General features: G+C 35.2%; 1 protein-coding gene across 4 annotated transcripts in view; it reads right to left on the bottom strand.

Moving 5' to 3' along the window:
* Positions 1 to 20,529, bottom strand: part of LOC150101862 (transducin-like enhancer protein 4) — a 271,453-nt gene that overhangs the window by 105,140 nt on the left and 145,784 nt on the right. For all 4 annotated transcript variants that reach the window (XM_090400931.1, XM_090400928.1, XM_090400930.1 and 1 more), the window contains one exon: positions 7,713 to 7,775. In XM_090400931.1, coding sequence (XP_090257057.1) covers positions 7,713 to 7,775 — 63 coding nt within the window. The remainder of the gene's footprint in view (positions 1 to 7,712; positions 7,776 to 20,529) is intronic.

Below are 20,529 nucleotides of genomic sequence, written 5' to 3'. Positions count from 1 at the left end.
GGATTGAAATATTCGTTTCCCTAGTCGTTTAAAGACTTCTAAATGTCAACAAACAAAGGCAAGTTTGATGCTGGTAGGAAATATTTCTTGAAGGATAACACGATGTTGTACAGAGTTCTAATACCCTGGTGTACGCATGCATGTAAGGCAAAGTTGGTGAAAACGGTCTATACGTCTCCCGTTTTCAGGTCCATCGGGATCTCAGCGACATGGCTTGTCTTAGGTCGGGACATCTCCCATGACCGTTTCCCTGTTTGCCTATCGCCTGGTTACAACACAAGTGTGTTTGTCTTCCACCCCCCACAACCCCCTCGAAGGCTGAAGGCTGCTACACAGACAGACCCTACTAAAGTGCTTCCAAGAGCCGGTAAAATACCAAGAGAAAGAAGGGCGGGATAAACGTATCGAAAGGTTCCGGTGGGGGGAAGAGAAAGAAGGGGGGTACTGGCCAAACCCACGTGTTCGCGTGGCAATAAGAGTGCGCGAGTACAATCTGAGGGGGGGGGGTGAGAATAGCACGAAGCCCAATCGGTCGGGCTCCTGAGCAAACGGAGCCGCTTTCGTCAATATTGACGGAGCACCTAAGCTCTTGGTCAAACACAGTGTTTAAGCGTTTGTGTTATCCCCGCTGGCAAAGAGCAGTTTCTAGCAGCGGTCCATCCCTGCGCTGGGAAGGCTTTTGTTTTCACTACCATTTAGAGAAGCAAAAACAGAGCTGCAAAAATTGCTTTGATCTACTAGAAACAGAGGCGATAGACAGTCTTCAGTTGGGAAGTGATATAGACCGGAAAAAAAGAACGCTTTGGAGTTAACCAATAGGCTCGGGTCATCCGGAGTAAGAGCACTGGGTATGGTCCCTTGTGCAGAGTCCTCGATTTCGACACAACATCGCTGAAATTATTAGATAATGTTTCAAAAACCGGAAACAACTTCAAAGAATGAAACCCAATCCATTGTGATCGTTAGTAATAGTTTGTTCCATCTAGCATATCGAAACCATACGAATAACTGAAGATATTATTTTTAATCATCAATCTAGTTCAGTGCGGAGAGAAATCCCAAGATTGTCGAGATTAGAGTTAGGAAAACTTATGAGGCTAGTGAAGACTGGGAGCTAAGCGATGTAAACATCGAGTCGTGAAAATATCCTGAGAATTTTGTCTGTAACCACTGCAGACAATTTACAGCCAACTACATGCTGAAGAAATGTAATAAAAGCACAAATCCATGGTCATGATGTGACTGTTTAATTGTTGCTAGATGTTCAATGGACTACAAAAATATGTAACTAAATTTTTGCATGGTAATCCAATGCATCAAATGGTTGTAAACCAATGACACTTTAACTTAGTGAGCGGAATAAAAGATAATCCAAAAAGTAGGGCAAGTCACTTCAAACCTTCCATAAGCAATATAAGAGTTTCTCACTGGGTGATTAACATAATTGGAAGAAATGTTGGAAAGCCATTCACAAGTGGCTTTAGGTGAGAATTATGATGTTGAATCCATGTTCTTCTTTGAGACATAATAAGGCTTCGTTGAGTTGTCCAATTTCTATATCACTCATACAATTTTTTCATATTATTTTAGGATATATTGCTGGTTAATTGAAGAGCAACATTCTTAGATTTAGGCACTTTCAATGTCCTCTATAGAAATTTTCTAGCATTCGAAACAGTCACCCATTTCTAACTGCTATCAAGCTATGAATACACTCGATATGTTCTCTTCATAATACATAGGGTCGGGTAACAGTTTCCACAATAAGCGAGCCAATCCTGAGGGCTTGTTTCCATAGGGGTGGTCTTTCTAAAAATGCAGGCAATTTTACTGTTGTGAAATCATGACGTTTTCAATTAACTGAAATGATAGTGAATAGAGAGAAGGAAAGTGGCTATAGCATATTTTAAATACAGGCGACTTAAAATGAACAGGTACTTCATGTGTTAGCTTTGATAGGCCAATGAAAACTAAGACAAAGAATGTAACCAGACTATTCTTCTATATAAGTAGAAATCCCATGGGTTTGAAACATAATAAATGAAAATTCAAATTATGCATTTGGCATGAATCTATACGCTTTATAACATATGGTGTCATTTCGGGGTTTCAGAAAGCCAGAAGGTTGTTTGTGATTAGTAGGAACACAAGAAAAGAAAACTTCATCTATACTAAGATTTAATCTTAATGGCGTCACTGGGATCTTGATACCAGCATCAGGGTACCATACCTCTCAGAACAGAAAGAAATTAAGGAAACCAGTCTGAAACTGTTGTTGAAACTGAACCTAGTTTCATGCCCTGAAATGAAATTCCTATAGAAGTATTTATCTCTATGTGTTTATTCACATAACAAAGAAAGCGACTAAGGCTTGAATTTGTCATCTTTTGCGAACCCTTCAGAAAACTAGGATTGCTGAAATAGTTTTTTTCTCTTGACTTGCTAATCTCGCACATGTTGACTGTCTCTGCAAAAACTTGCATTAATGATGATCACACACACTATTAGAATAGATTTCAATGATACCGTATATTTTTGTTTTCTGATAAATTCATATCATTAACTTCTTTTTGAGTATTTTACTCTTTGGCTTTCTTTGTTGGTATATCAACTTGTATCGCTTTATTTATTGTGTACTAATTGTAAAAAAAAAAGCGACAAACAAAGTATTCTTAGCATCATCGACTTGGATTTACTACAACTGTTCAAAAGGTTCCATAATTGCTGATCAGCATAAATGAACACAACCAGAAAGTCAATTGATATTTACTTTTTTCAAATAGTTATTGGCGATGATGTTTCTGTCAGAATCCAAGCAAACAAGAAAGGAAAATAAGTAAAATACACTACAAGGCAATGAATGGGGTTAAGGTTCTCTATAAGGAACCAACCACGGTAACCAGATTTAAAGAAATTGAAGGGGATTATTTTTATGGCTAATTGACAGCAGAAAACATGTTAAATCCAAGATCCGAGGAGTTCTGTTTCACAAGTCTAAGTGTCATAAAACATCAGAGGCTTTCAATCGATAAATAATAGAGTACGATTGTGCAAAGTTATTCTGTTACCTCTGATAGTTTTCTACTTAAAGATTATGTAATATTATGGTACATTCATTTCCACCTTACGAATAGTAAGGAGGAATTTTGACTTAAACCTCTACTGAAATAAACCTAAATAGTTTATCAATTTTACGTATTTTGTTGCGTCACAGGACAGGCTTTCAATTAGTTTCGCAAACCGCTGTTCATCTTAGCATTACAACAAATATCAACGATTCACCCCAATCAGATTAACTTTTCATTATAACAACTAATCAGAATTGTAGGTTCATAATTAAAACCTTTAACGTGACATTGTTAGGTTTAGGAAAAGATAGTTTTCGCATATATTGATGTCGGTTTAAATCCGGATTGAACGTGAACAGGCAACGAAATCTGCCTAAGCGGTTTATTGAGGAAGGACGCCTGAATTGTTGTTCGTACAATTACTGCAATATCGTTATGACCTGCACTTAAAACGATTAATTAATTGCAGTAATTCTGTAGTTGGTCGTGTAGAGCGGACGTCATAATGCGACCCCATTATACAATGCCCACGAGAGTCTGTTGCCGAGTGTTGGATGCAACGCAGGAGCTGCATCTTGTTGCAGGAGTTGTCTGCGCTCTTCATTTCCTTAATAGTTAAACTCTCTCCCTTCACCGCTTGCATGAACGCACAGAACAACAGCACTCTCTCTCCCCCCCCCTATCGGCTCTCCTCTTTCCTATCGACATTGCATCCATTCTCTTTACTACGAAAATCCCTTTCTCGGTGTACTGTTCCGATGTAAAGGACACCATGTCATTCATTTCTCCAAGGTCTACATTTAGCGACTGCAGTTTCTGGCAGCCCAGCTTATGTTATTTTGTTTTGTGGCGATCTAGCGACTACTCTGATATCAACTGACATTAAGTGTATAAATACTGACTTGCCAGAGGGAGGACACACAGTTGTGAATCGTATACGATGGTTATCTTTGTCGATGTTAGAACTACGAGAGAGAGAGAATTAAACGGCAATCTATAGACTGATAGTATAACATAAGATTATCATTATCATTATCAACGCGATGTATTTTTAGGTAGAATTCCAATAACATTATATATCGAAGACTGAATGGCTAGCGAAAATAAACTGGATCATTTTGTATTCCTATGGAAATAGATTAAGGCTTATCTGTAAATTAGGCAACTATTTTCAATTTATTCTCTCTTTGGAAAGGGTTATGTATAACGTAAGTCCTACTGCGAAGAAACGTTCGGAATTCTTGGCTTGTTTGACTGTTGGTCAGTCTCAGAAGAATGACACATACCTTTTGGTTAGAAATTCCTAGAATTGATTTTGTCAATTAAATAAAGAATATTGTCAGCTTTTTCAATAGAAGTTCTAATAATCGATCTCAGATGGATGTAGCTGAATATTTCTCCAAGAAATTTGGGACGCTTTTTATAACAAAGAAAGAACTCAAATGACATACATTCATCCCCTTTATGGCGTTAACAGCCTCAATAACCTAAATCCATTAAAAAAAAAAAACATGTTTCTCTCTTTCTACTTCAGTACTCCGTGTAAAATGTTGGGATAATGATGCTTTACTATAAATACAATTTCTGATAAGAATGTAGTGAAAAAATCTGTTGAAAAGTGGCGAAAACTGACAGAAGTATTAATGGTGCAGTCATATCCTATGAATGAGTGAATAAATGACACCCGATGCTAGAAACATTTCTCTGTACGGCTTGAAAAGACCATCTACAGTAATACATGATAAAGTGTTAAAGAAGTGTTGCAGAGATGAATATATTTTGCGGTCCATTGCATACAAGTGATATATGTTCTTATATAGAAGTCTCAAGTGATGGTGATGCACATCACTTTCTTTTATAGTGCAGAGGCCGTTCGTGGTAGGTTTGATTCAGGGAGTCAGACAGTCCACCGGCACCTATATTGATGCTACGAGATGTCTCTGGGCGGCATACCCAGCGCTCGAGTCGTCCAGACAGTGAAGGGATAGCACGACAAATCGGTGCCTGTTGAATGAATGCGTCAGCAGAAAAGGACAATGTTAGTCAAGCGATATTTGGGAAACTATTCGGATTACGGGGATTAAAAAAAAGTTCTGATTTTCTTCAATGAGATGTTCTTTATACAAATCGGAACACTTTCTGAAATGGTCATTTCTTGGTATTCTTTAAATGTCGAATATTAATAAGAGAAGAAATGTTTTGACTACTTGTTGTGACAAACGAATTCAGTATGAATAACGATTTGTGTGCGCGCGCATTCATTTTTCAAGAGAACCAAGGATGGCGCCTGCTCTAAAATCCTTCCTATCTTCCCAATCGGCATTAAAATATCGCAATCCTTAGAAAACGGTCAGTTCTTATAGTATATTTTTATCTTTACCAATTTCTTAAATCAATCACGTGGGAGGACTATTATTACAGATCAAATCCTTCTACTCGCAAATATCATACTTGTTTTGCATGATTCTGCATTTTGGTTTACTTTGTTTATGCTGTACAATGATTATGAGGACATTTTATTATGTCTGTAATTGAATGTGTTCATCTGGTGAATATACTTGATTATTTTGTTTTGGGGAGGAAGGGGTAGAATAGAAAACCCCGTCGACTCCTCTTAATTTGAAAAGTCCTTAAAAATGTTCTTCGTAGTTTTTCGTAATTTACACGGGATTCGAACCCTGATCTTTTCGGTCGAATGACAAGTAGTCATAAGAATGAATCACACAAATCTTATGACTGCCCTATAGAGGCGCAGATGACAATATTTGTAATGCCTAATCAGAAATAGATACCAATATATGGCTCATAAAAATTCCTGGTAACCTATGGTTATGTGACAAATTTCAAAAGGAGATGGCAGAATATTTAAGGCTCGTGTTATAACCATGATACAAATCAAAGGTTACAAGGCACCGGAAGATTTCATTCTCTGGCAGTGAAGAATCAAATCCTATTTTTAATTTAATCACAACTTAGGTTAAATGACGGATATCCATAAGGTTGCAAATCCCCGTGATTTATAAGGAAACTCTTATGTAGGCGTTCTGTTTGAAAGAAAATTCCTGGAGAGAAAGATTTCGTTTGTTTGGAATTACTATCGAAGTGACTAAGATTAGGAAAGACTATATTTGTCAGTTGCGAATGCTCGCTAGCTATTTTTGTCATTTCGTAAGAGGAAGAATTCTTTCAGCTACGTATGAGAACAATTAACTCTTCTTTGATTAAAAAATCTCCCATATCCTAGACGAGGTTCGAATCCAGGTCTTATTTAGTCCATCCTCACAGTTTATTGAGGAAGCGCGCTTTTTTTTTTGTCTTGAACTACAAAAGAAAATTATATTGCATCTACTAACAGAATCACGCTCTATACGGGTTCAGTGTAACATCTCAGTAATCTCTTTTTTTTTTTTTGTTAATATAGATCCCTGCATACCAACTGCTAAGCAATTTCGGCTGATTATTGTTCATCAATTGTATAAAGTCATAATTCCCCTCACAACAAGTTGCGCAAAAATACTACTTTATTTATTAAGTGTTTCAAATTTAAAAAAATTGCTACCTAAAACTCAGTCCGTAATACAAATATAATCTTGCTTTTCCCTTCATCCGATGTGCTTATCAGAATTTTTTTTACCGCCTTTCAAATTAACTGTGGGAATAATTTTTGTTAATATTTTTTAAGGCGATGTCATATTTTTTCGATATGCATTATGGGATAGTTGGGCAATTTGATGGGAAGTCAACAGCTTGTACATACAAGAAGCCAAGCGGTGAAGATACTTCCAATACAAACTGTTTTTTCACGCTTAAGTAAAGGATTAAAAGAAGAAAAAGATAATTTCCGATCAAATATAATTTATCCAGTACTCTAAAACTGATCGTTAAGTTTAAAAAGGATTTCAAAAATCTGATTTGCTCATTCGCTTTTGTAGGCTTTGCTCAGAGGAACACAAAAGTCCATGAATTGCAAGATAAGGGTGAGTTCAGGATTAAATTATTTGGAAGTCCTGATCTAGAGATCAAACATGGAACTTTTAGTTACGTCAGATCTTCAGTAAGAGGGATGGTAGTCTCACACCAGGTGGTGAAAATCATCTCCAAAATAAAAGTAGCAGAGAATGACATTTCAAATTCCTTTCAAACTAAAGTTATTCTACATTAAGACGCACAAAAGAACGCTTTAGCAAAATGACGTGTCAATTTATACATAAATATTTTTAAATTTCGTCAACAAAGGCGATAAATTATATCTATCTTTGAGAGAAGTCAGTGTTCGTCTATAAATGAATTCCGGTTCTTTATAATTGCTATTATTCTTACTTCATCTCTCTCTCTCTTTCCTCTTGTATATATATCTTAAAAACTTCGATGTTTTTAACAGTTCCGCGTATCAGTTTATTTCCCCAAGACAAAAGAAAATCAAGAATTGAATTCGAAACAGATGCTTGGAAACTACAGGATAAAAAAAAAAAAAGAAAAAGAAAACGAAACAAAAAACGGACGAAACAGAAGCAAAATTGAATTTAGCAGGGAATTAGTGATACTCTAAAAAAGTGCGAGATGTTTTGAAATATTACTGTTAACGCAAAGAAAATTCAATAAAAAAAGAGAAGTGACGGAATATAAAGAACAGTATGAACTTACCTCTTGAGACAGAAATGGTAGAATCTGTGCAATGATGGCGTTTAGTCTTTTAGCAATCTCCGTCTGAAAGGTTTGAAAATAGCTTTATGTATTTTTAGTAAGAACAATATTCCATTAACGTTTAATCAATACAATGTTATTTAAACAAATTCCCATCTTACATAAAGTTTGTTCTATATTCAGAACCACATACGAGAGCGATATCAATAAAATGTTACTTGAGTGAAATCCTTCGCTGCATAGGATAATGCATGACGATTACACGAAACTGTCAACAATGGCCTTTGCAGTTAATTAGTCGAAAAATTGCTGCTAGCCAAATTGGTGTGTGTGTGTGTGTGTGTGTGTGTGTGTGTGTGTGTGTGTGTGTGTGTGTGTGTGTGTGTGTGTGTGTGTGTGTGTCATAGAGTGACGCACTCTGCATTCAATTGCACCAGAATATTGGAGTCTAAATATTTTATCAACACAATAGGATATCGGATAACATAAATTCACTGAAATAAAATGGTTCGTGAATTAAAATTAAATTGCTCTTTAGGATTATCATATCAAAGTTCTTTTAAACGTAATTGATTGTTTTAAGAATGATGTTTTCCATTTAATTTTAATCTGCAGAAATAGATGTGACACTGGCAGATTTAATAATCTTGAAGTACAGATTATTTGTCTGTAAAGCGAGCGTTTTTTTGTTTTGTTTTGTTTTGTTTGTTTATGCTGTCTTTCTTCAGCGTTTGCTTTATAACCAGAGACCTTTTTAGTAACATTAAATGACGCCTGACTCCAATATTGTTGATCACTTGTTGTGTCTCATTTTAGTTTAAGTGTAACATCACAAAATGTTGTTCTGTCATCACACAGACGAGCAATGTGCGTTCAAATTATTCTGATTCATACTCCGTGGTTTTGGGCATTTTTAGACGTAATGAACTATTGAATAAGCAAACAAGTAACATATAATAATATAAGAGGCTGACAGTCCAAACTTTGTGAGCATTCTATAGAATAAGTGCAGAGGTTCATAAGTAGGAGTGATAAATTATTTTAGCATTTTTTTTACTCATGTTATACAGCTTCTTCGCTGTCTCACCTAAATCAGTAATTGAATGGAATCATGGTTGATTCAGTTGAATGAGAATGCCAAAGTGAAATAATGTTTAATAATTTTTTTAAATGAATTTTTATATAATTTTTATCTTAGTTTTACTATGATATAATAAAAACCATTAAAAACAAAACAAGAAACCAATATTGATAAGAATTGCATTTTGACTTAGAATAAAATTATTATTAATATTAATTTTTACAGTACACCCATCTAATTTTTCAATACATAATTTATTTCAAAAATTTCTGTATTCGTAATTTATGAAATGTGATAAATGGAATCGACCGTGAGATGCGGTGATTAATACCCTTGGAGGGTAATGGATGGCAATGCTGTAGCCAATGAAGTTCTAACTGAGGCTCGGCTATTGCTGTTACCCTCTTGCCATGATCAGAGCTTTAATATTTTATGAAATGTGATAAATGGACTCGACCGTGAGATGAGGTGATTAATACCCTTGGAGGGTAATGGATGGCAGTGCTGTAGCCAATGAAGTTCTAACTGAGGCTATTGCTGTTACCCTCCTGCCATGATCAGAGCTTTAATAGCTCAATAACACCTTATCTCTACACTGTCCTCTACAGATAACGGGGAAGATGAAAAGCATTATTGTTTCGCCCCTTTAAGCCAGTCCTTATAAGGACTATAAAGTATTTTATGAATATTCTTTAAGTACATATAATAATACATGTATTTATAGATGTAATTGCAACAAGAGAGATTTTATATAATGACATGGATTTAAGATTAAGATTTAACAGTTAAAAATTTGTTATATAACTTCCTTTATTATTATGAATAAATTTGTATGTACAATGCGATGTATATCTTTTTCCTTTTGATGACACTGCCATCCGACAGGGTAACAGACCATTTATTCTCTATTAAGATATACAAGATCGCTATTGCAATATATTATCATTATAGCAATGCAATACCACGAAGAAAATCATCTGTTGAGCACACTTTTACAGCCGATTTTTTCTTTATTTATTATTGGCAAACTCTTTTCCTGCCAATTTAATGTTTTTAAAGAATTTCAGGTGCTGATTGACCGAGTGACCAAACAACAGGCAGTGGGTTCGAATCCCGCTGTGGTCATGGATGTTTGTAAATGTGTTTAAGTACGAGATGCATATCATCGCCCAGCGAAGCCCACCGCTCCATTTATTGGAAGTCGAAAAAATATCTCTTAAAAGTTCCGCGTTTTCTCTGTAAAGCAGGGTTTCTGGTTATTATAAAAATATAAAAAATTAACTAAGAAATAAGAAGCTCTTACTTTACTAACGGTACTCAGGTATTATCGATTTACAACCTTCCATGGAAGGGAGTCACCAAATATGCATTATTGAAACTTGAACTACCCCTGTGAAGACATCATCCACGCGTTACTTATGTGTGTGTCAGGGAAATCAATGAAGGTTACCTCTGCCAAACATTATGACCAGATATGCATTGAAGCTATTGTTACAATGGAGTAAATTATATAATAACCTTAACAGTAGCAAAATTCTTGAAGTATTTATCGTTTTTACCTAATATGTATTTCAGGAAGCACATTAGGTTTTATTCTATATTAAAAACTAAATGTTAAAATCATATGAGTAAAAAAATTTTTTTTTTCATTATTTTGATGAAATTAAACTGTTATTGTTTAGTGTATTAGACATTGTTTTTTCAAAATCCAGGAACGTAATGTACCAGAAAATCTCTTCACAGTCAAAATTCATCAATTATATGCCACAGTGACATAAATGACAAATTTGTTGACATTGCATTTCAAGACCTGCGAAATACATAAGGAAATATTGCTCCAAAAGGCTTCAATGGAGAGAATGAATGAAGTAAAAATTAGTTCTAAGTTTGAAAATGAACTTTTACGGCTGTAGAACAGCATGTTTAAACAGATTTGTTTAAAAAAATCACAAACTCAAGTTTGTGATTTGTCAAAGGAGAAAGAGAGAGAAAGGAATTCATAGTACTATCATTAGCAAACTTGTATAGTGGATTTTTATTCAATGGGATAAGATATGATATATAGAAGGAAATAGTAAATCATTGACAATTAACAAATGTCGCGACATACCACCTGCTTGATTTAAGAAGTTGGAAATGTGAACATTAAAATCTTCAAGAAAGATTATCTCACTAATCTGTGATGAGTGTCTGTTAGAAAAATAGATGGTAAGGAACGTTGTTAAAGTTTGAGCCAAGACGACCTATATTTGTGAATTTGAAAGCTTTGCTATTATCCGTATGTAATCTACTCCACTTTGCTTACATTTTAATGGTTGTTTAAGCTGTTTACAATTAGGAGAGACATACACAATAATGCATCCTTTACAAAACCATGCACATGGAGAATTTCACCCAACTCCTACCAAATCGTGGAATCAGCTACATACCATTGCTCGAACTAGGCACTTCTGGTAGAATAAGAGAATGAAGATTATTCGCTGGCTGACTTGGAAGTATCTTAAAGCATTTTCATTAAATCAATCCAATATACTAATCTAGCAGCCCTTTACAAAATAACACTTTTAAATCAGTGCCTTGAAAAGAAGAAATGTTGGGTTTATCCATGATGTAATTCTTAAAGCATCATTTATATCTGGAAAAACCCAACGTGAGTGGATATTACACCTCCATCCCATCTTATAATATAATAATTCACATCCTAAATAGTTGCCTCAGTCCGATAGTTTAATGCTCTTGACTAGTGCGCAACAGAACGATTAAACAACATATATATAATTTATAATTTAGGCATCGGAAATTTAAAACAAAACAAAACAAAACAATGCTATTATCAAACAAATATACTATCAAACAGAAACAGCATACATGCATGCTGTTTAATACCATTAGCGAGATGCTAATCCAAAGAATTTTAATATATTTCAGATATATTATATTTAAATTGGTGTATTTAAAAATAGCCAATAATAATAATAATAATTTTTAAAGAATTATTATCAATTTAATCCTAAAAGTTTATAAATTTTAATGTTTACTAAAGAAATGTTTATGATCTATAATAAATATTTTAGAAAGAGGAAGACCATTTCTATTTATTTTACCTTCTTGACACACCCAGGCGACTTCTGTTCACTTCGAATGAACCATTGAGATACTTCCAAGTCATTCACCTATATCACTCCATATATCATTCAGTCATATAAGTCTAAAAACACGTTTTTTGTCTTCCCTGAAACTATTTTTGAGGTTGGAGGTTAATGTTGATTTTGGCTCATGTTAATCTTAGCACTTGCTGGCGGATGACAATGGCAAATAGTGCTATGTCAATAGATTGCATTCGCTCACGGGTAGGTTTGCCTACTTTGAGGGAGAAGGAAAAAGTCACGGACGATACTGGAAGGTAGACTGATTTCCCAAGAAAGTGACAATTATTAAACAATGCTGTTCGATCCAATAAGACAAATGTTCGTTTATCATAAATTTCATTGCAAATTTAGGCATCGGAAATTTAAAACAAAACAATATTATTATCAAAAAATGCTGCAAAGAATTTTAATATATTTCAGTTATATGATATTTAAATTGGTGTATCTAAAAATAGCCAATAGTAATAACTTTTAAAGGATTATTATCAATTTATTCTTAAAAATTTATAAATTTTAATATTTACTAAAGAAGTGTTTATATTTATAATAAATATTTTAGAAATAGGAAGACCATTTCTATTTTCGGTCTTTCATAGTGGAATATCTAGTTCATCCAATTATTATTCAGCTTAAATAATGATTACTATAACCGTAATAACAATTTATTTTTCCTACTTAAAGAAGCATTGTATCTATCACGCAGAATTCTTTATATTAAAGCAAGCAGATAAGAATGATTCACTAGGCATACTTTTATGGTTGACTTTTTTTTTATTATTGTTTTACAAGTTCGCCTAACCATTGGTTTTCTTGGAAAGGAAAGATTTATGAAATATGACGTACGATGGGATCAGCCCCTATGATATTCGCGCAATGTTTCTGTGAGATAGAAAAATACTTTCTATAGATCTTTAATGAAATATAGAGGGCCCTAACAGTGTCATAATATAAACATCAATAATTCTCGGTGTTTTTCGATAAAGATCAATTTTCTCTAGGTGGCGCTACAATCACACTAACTACCGATTTTGACATTTATGTATTTGTCAGTGTTATCCTTTTACTTTCAAGAAATATAAACTAGTCTTGCAGCTATACAGTCTCGGCATGTTAGGAACAATAGACAATGTAAGTTGTCATTTGTTTGAGACTGTCTTAATAGACTTGTTACTATGTGATCAAGGTTGTAAAAATATATTTGTATCTTGATAATCAAATATTGCGTTCAAAGAGTGATTTTACACAGTATTTACAATAACTTTAACAATATGTGTAAATGAATGAAGAAGTGATATCTGTGTAAAGATGAAAAGACTACACACTTAATACAGCGCGTACACAGGGCAAATAGTAGTTGTTTTTATTTTTGATTTAGACAAAACTGCTTTCGAACAGCGAGATAATTTAGAGTACTATTTAATCATCATATAAATACAGCTGGGCCATTAGTTTATTAGAGATGCCTTCCTAACAGGGTACTGTCAACCTTCAAAACAGCCCCTTGTTATGTTGTAATATCGACTCCAAGGTTCCGAAATCACTCCATGGATATCTTATCACAGATGGACAATGAATCTTTGCTTCTTCCAATATATTTGGCGGTTATGGGTCCTTTCCTATCACACATTTTCGCCCTACTACTACTGACTATTAAGTCCATTGCTTTGTTTCAAGGGGGGGGGGGATCTTATTGATTATGTCATCGACTTTTAGACAAATTCTACACAATGGTGGATGCTTTTTTATCTTTAGATATTTCTACTAATTTGGAGATTTCAACTCTGTTTTTTTTTCTTTTTTCTTTCTTCTGTTCTTTTTCATATCAGTGATTTGGTTCCACTGATTGCAAATCCATCAACAATTTTATTGATGATACTGTGCTGTATTACACTCTCCTTTCCATTTTCACAATTCCGCTATTTAAATAAACAAGTTACAATTCAGTTAATTTTGACGGGCATTAAAACTAACCTGTCTTATTTGACTGATAATATAATAATGAATATGAACAAAAACTAAAAGTGGCTGTTTCACACCCGTATCAATCCAACTTATTTGCATGCATTGTAGCCCAAACAAAAAAAAGTTAAGCACCATATTAGAAAACTGTTGTTTGTGCTTATAGCCTTTCGGATGTTTAGGGGCAGCTATTTTATACGCCACCATCTATAGGGAAATGACTATGAGCAAGGTGGTTTCCCCTACTATCCTATGACTGTACCCTGTGTGTTCACGGGATGAAAAATCCAAGTTAGCCGGGCGTGTCCACGCCCGGCTAACTTGGCTATGACTGAGGAAGATCTTTAAGCTCCTCACGTACTCGACGGGAATCGAACCTAGGACACTCCTTCCCCAAACATATGGTTTGCGCAAACCCACTAGGCTAATCGCGTGGACATTAGAAAAGTATGCATTTTTTATTTGAAATTTTCTGATGAAAGCAAAAATAGTTAACTAGAAAGTACTCAATTCAAAAATTGTGACGTTGTACTTTAAACTACTTAAACATTGAATTATTTGAATTATTCTAAAATATAAACTGACACAAATTAATATTATCATACATCATTAAACGAATAACTCTAATATAGCTGTTTTCATTTTTCATCTGGAATCAAGTTCATCACTACAGACTGATAACAGATTTATCAAACATTGCCCAGTGAGAAATCCGATTTCTATCGTTTTTTCCATTATAGGAGTCTACGCAGTCACCAAACCATTAGTCGAATGTTATAGTTTGTGGCATTTATTGGCAGTGAAATGTAGCAATGCTAGAGAGAAGTGACCATATTTGACCATATGTTAGCAATATGCACTCCTCTACATGTGTGTGTGTATGTGCGCGCTCGCTCGCGTGGCATTCGCGAACACAGAGGCCGGGACACTAATTGTGTCGCGGACATTTCAATCAGCAGCCATCCATGTGTAGTGACAGTCGTGCTCGTGCAGACTAAGCCTCCCTTTTCCTACCTCCCCCCCTCAAACTCGCTCACCCACCCCGTACTGTCACTAGTCAGTTGATGTCATGTCCGAACGTCTCTCTAATCTTTCACAGACGTTCTGGACGCTTGCGCATGGTTACCACAGGACACGCGGGCGCCTAACAGTGTCTTGCCATCGATTCATAGCCATTCGGCGCGTGTTTGCCGGGCTACGGCGCACAAGTTATTGGCTCTAACTAGATCATGGGCTACCGGCCTTCCCACAGAATCGAATTTTCCACACAGAGCACTCTCGGGTCCCCATTGCCATCTACTCTATCTAGGGGCTCTGCAATTACTCGACTACGTGTAGAATTGGCCACTGCCGGAAGGCTCTGTGTTTCTCGCACGTGCCTTTGGTGGCGGCTGCAGAGCCTCAAACAACCCTCGAGGGCACGCACTCCGGAGTGAAGAGAACAGCTTCAACAACATTTTTAAAAACTTTCAAACCGCTATGGATTAGCAGTGGCGAGAGGACCCCCCCCTTTCCTTACGTACACTCTCCCCCCTTTAGCGCTATTAACACACTTCTCGACACAGCTGACAAGCGCACAAAGATGGCTCTTTGGTCGCTAAGGAAACGGAGAAGGCAGAGGGAAAGAGTGCCAGGGAGGGGGGGGGGAGAAGAAGGAAAGTAGGCACTTTGGGACTACTTGGGTGATGGCCTGCGTCGTTGATAATGATTCTCGGCTTCGCTGGTAATGGCGGTTCTTCTGGTGTGGTTAATGAGGCTTAAACTGGGTTCACACTTCATCCCGCTACTGAGCACATTCTTGGACGCTGCAATGGTGGATTTCCGTTGCTCCTCGCTAAAGACTCGGGAGGATACTTACACCGGCTACTGGCCTAAAGAGATGAAAACAGTAATCCAAAGGTAACAGATTACCCTTTCTCACCACCTCCCTCTAATAACTTTCTCTCTCTTTCTCTTTTCGGGAGATTTTTTTTTTTTTTATCTCCAAACTTAAACTACGAATGAACAAGAAATGGAGGATGTTGCATCAAACGAATGATGATCTCCCATCTGATGTTCTTAATGGATTTCTATAATTGCCAAATTCAATCGAAACTGCATATAATGTCGATCAAGTCCCAACAGTTCAGTTCTCCTAGTTCACGTGTACAGCTTTTCACTAAAGAGTTGTTTAGTATATAAAACCATTTTGGAATCCTATGATGATGATGATGATGATGCTATTTCGTTTCGTTTCAGTCAAATTTTTCAGAAAGAAAACTTGCACAGATTTGAAAATTGTCAAGTCTTTTCCATTCACAGGAGTTCCTCCAAAATACGAAAAAGAAAGAAAATGCAATTGGCTTTTGAGATGAACATTCTCGCAATTATTTGTCTCCGCATCTTAAGGTAAAGTCAGAAAATACGTCTAGGATTAATTAATAGAAATATACGCATATGCATTTATTTTTATTTTCATGAGAGAGAGAGAGAGAGAGAGAGAGAGAGAGAGAGAGAGAGAGAGAGAGAGAGAGAGAGTAACTACGCGAACAAACTATTTTAATCCCATAAAACTTTAAAATTTTGATTTAATTAAAGATGTCTTGATTTTTATCAAGAATAATCAATTTGTTATTCTCCTAAAATTCTAACAGGAGAATTTCTTTTTTTTCTCCAAAAATTCTTCGAGATTGGTTTTGGTAAAATCTTTTAAAAAATGTCAGTCCATATCAAACATTACAGTCTTGTATTGTGACATTATTTGCATCTTATATAATAACGATGAATAAGTTTGGAAAAGAAATATAAAATGGAACGCAAAAATCTTAAACATTCCCGAAAACTTCAAATACATTAAAGAGACAGGATTTTAATCTGCCTCGAAAATCTCCGTCATTTGACGCACTCATCTTCCTTCGTTCTTTCCATTATTTCAAAATGCTGCAACATGCATTTAAAATATCTCAGACTTTGAAAGTAATAATTGTACTAACGGTTCAATCGATTGATGGTTTGGTTATGCCAGCGGAGAAGTTTATAGCTTGCGGTTTAAGTTATGTTCTTCGAACCCCTCACATTCCAGTAAAGATGGATAATCCGATCAACAAATACAAAGAGATCAAGACAGATAAGAAGATGGATGTCTTGACATCGGAGGATGAACAAATGTTCTTTTACTATAAAACTCCACAAAAAAAAGAAAAAAAAGGGGGAATAAGAAAGATAATTTATATCCATTTTTTCTCATCACGAAATATGAAGAAAATATATTTTGTTTACTTAGAAATGTTAACTCGACAGACTATTACAAATGATTGGTGTTTCTGCAACCTGAAGAATTCTGCCATAGTTTTATTGATCAGAACGAATAAAAATTGGACCGGCGTTCCTTTGAATGTATTTCTTCGCGACCCTGCTGCCGATTGCGAGCTCGAAAATCCACTGCTCGTCAAGAAAGAGAGAGAAACAGAGAGTAGTCAAGACTACGTGCGCTACTTGTAGACTAGAGAAGAAATTAATTACTCTGTCTCTTTCTGTTTTCCCTTCTCTCATTACCCTTTACACATGTCAAAGAACTCTCTCATAGAAAAAAAAGGTCTAAATTGTAAACCTATGGAATCAAGCAGTTGATTCATAATCATTTTTAAATAATCATTAAATCCAAACAGCTATTCGATATTAATGATTAAAAATTATACAGAATAAAGTATGGAAATCGTAAAGAACTTGGCCTTTTGAACAGCAAACCGAACGTTGATGCTTTTCTTATAAAATGTAATCAGTTTTAAACCAGTTAAAGCATTGAGCAACTTCGGAAACTGCATTATATAAAAATTATTCAAATTTGGATGATAAACATCTCTTAACGAGATTTAAACCTGGTTTGAGAAAAGATTTTTATCTTCGTTTTACAAATATATGTGTACCACCGTAACGCATTTAGAAAACTTTGGCGTTCATTTGGAAAGATCTGAGTGGTTTGAATCTAATCTAGAAAGTAAGGAACTTGTATGAAGGCATTTCGAAGATCAACTAACCGTTCTCAAACAGTGGTAAAGATTTTTTCGTAGTTAACAGACATAATTCGTCTCTCCGCCTCAGTTTTCTCCACGCATTCTTATCCGAACAACTTTAAAAGTAGCTTTTTAAACCGAGACAAAATTTGATAATTTTAGTGAGTTCGTATCTAGTCAAAAATGCTGCCCTAGCTCGCATCCGATTATTCTAAATTACGTTGTTAAAAATTCGAATAATTTGAAAGATCATAAATAATTTATTCTGAAATGTAAGTCCTCCGAAAGCTTTAAAATCAGATATAACTTTACTAACAACCCATTATATATTGTATTTTAGCACCGATATTTCATATCCACGACACAACAACATATATAAAGCAACCAAATCAGATAAATCTGATATTTCGACGGTGTTCCTTATATCATTCTACTGCATCCGTATCCTCATCACGTCTGCCTCCATTTCCTTTCTCATTGCTTGGCTTCATCATCTCACCTCTTCTTCTTCTTTTACTTTCTCTTCTCGTCTTATTCTTCTTTTTTTTTTTTTTTCCCCGCAGTGTTTCTTCTCGTCAACCAGAAACGCTGTCACCTAGCAACAACGGTAGTATCAAAAAATGAGTGAAAATACCTTTATCCTATCTCGCTTCACAATAACAAAACAAACTTGAAAGAAAACGTACATAAACACCGTACACATTTACCGGTTGGCATTTATCTAAAGGAGAAGAAGGAATAAATCTAAAGAAATGCTTTTAACCTCTCCGTTTCACAATCAATAGAATCATTCCCCCCTCCCCTCCCCTTTCAATCACAGGGATGATCTGTGATGGGATCGTCTAGGGACACTCGTCCTTTATTTCCTCTGTTAACACTGACAAGCTAGCTTCCTTCTCTCAATCTCTTCTTACTCTTAGTCTAGCACTATGCAGGGGAAGCACACGATGGCAACTTTGGGGAGAGAACGTGGGGGGGGAGAAAGAAAAGAAAAAAAGGACGGCAGGGATTTCCGGCTAAAAGCGGCACTACGCTACTCTGAGCGATGACCAATCTACGGGCTCGCCAATTTCCGGGTGTACCCCTGCTGACTTGGACAGAGTACAAGAGTTATTGGAGAACGGAGATGAACTGTTATCTGCCACAGCTGGACCGCATCGGAGGCCGACAACACACTAAGGACAGAGAAGAAGCAAAGAGGGGAAAAATATAAATACTTTCTTTCTAGACGTTAAATGTGTTGCCAAATAGAAATATAAAATATGTCTTAGTGACAGAGAAACATAAATTATCTGCAGAGAGTATTCGAGAAGACGTTTTATGCTATCGATGATTGATTGTAGTTACTAGTGGTTTATTTTTGCATACGTGAATTGAATGTTTATATATTTGATAATGATTTCCAGTATCTTTCTTTTTCTCACTATAAAACACAATATACCGTAATGTCAAAGCATTCTAGCTAATTTGAAACTAATACATATCAGTACTTTTAAAATATCGCTATTATTATCACAATTTTTTTTTTAAATTAAAAAGTTTAACTTTGATTTTTGACTCAGTATTTGTCATTTAAATATTATCCACTTTCCGATAAATGTCGGAATTATCCTAATATCAATTACAACAAAGAGCTTGCAAGACTTCATGAACTGAATATTATGGAAAGATGAAAAGCCTTCTGAAAAATACATTATTACAACCCTTGCATTCTGTAGTGGTTTCATATACTTTCAAAGAAATGCCAGGAAAGCTATGAAATTTATATTAAAAATGCAAAAGAAATTGTAACGAAGAAGAAAATGATGTAAAAGTTATTGTTATGATGATAGTGAAGATGCTATACGATATGAAAATAAAGCCATAAAAGATACTTTGGTGAAGATAACGAGGATGTAAGATTCTACTCTCTAGTCATCATGAAAATCTTGATGCTGTAATGATGACGATGATGATGACAAGGTACAGTGATGAATTATAATGATGCAAATGTTGACGAAAAAATGACCGCGATAAAGAAAGAGATGATAATAAAGAAAGACGAAGAAATACAAGAAGATGATAAAGAAAGATGAGGAAAAGATTACGATGATAAAGACAGATGAAGAAAATATGATGATGAAGTTGAAGATACTATACGAGATAAAAATAAAGCTATAAAATATACTTTGGTGAAGATAACGAAGATGCAAAAGATTCCACTCTCCAGTCATCATAGAAATCTAGATGCTGTGATGATGACGATGATGATGATAAGGTACAGTGATGAATTATAATGATGCAGATGTCGACGAAAAGATACTGCAATGATGACAGTGAAAAAGAAAAGATGATAATTAAGAAAGATGAGAAAAACAAGATGATAATAAAGATGATGAAGGAAAGATCATGATGATGAAGATACTATACGAGATGATAATAAAGATGATGAAGGAAAGATCATGATGATGAAGATACTATACGAGATGATAATAAAGATGATGAAGGAAAGATCATGATGATGAAGATACTATACGAGATGATAATAAAGATGATGAAGGAAAGATCATGATGATGAAGATACTATACGAGATGAAAATAAAGCTATAAAAGACACTTTGATGAAGATAACGAGGATGTAAAAGATTCCACTCTTC

The sequence above is a fragment of the Typopeltis vanoorti genome, chromosome 11, assembly GCF_054136105.1.
Source record: "Typopeltis vanoorti isolate ZY-2024b chromosome 11, IOZ_Tvanoo_1.0, whole genome shotgun sequence".
Lineage (NCBI taxonomy): Eukaryota > Metazoa > Arthropoda > Arachnida > Uropygi > Thelyphonidae > Typopeltis > Typopeltis vanoorti.
Note: the sequence above shows the minus strand (reverse complement) of the source record. Positions and strands in the feature narration are given on the sequence as shown.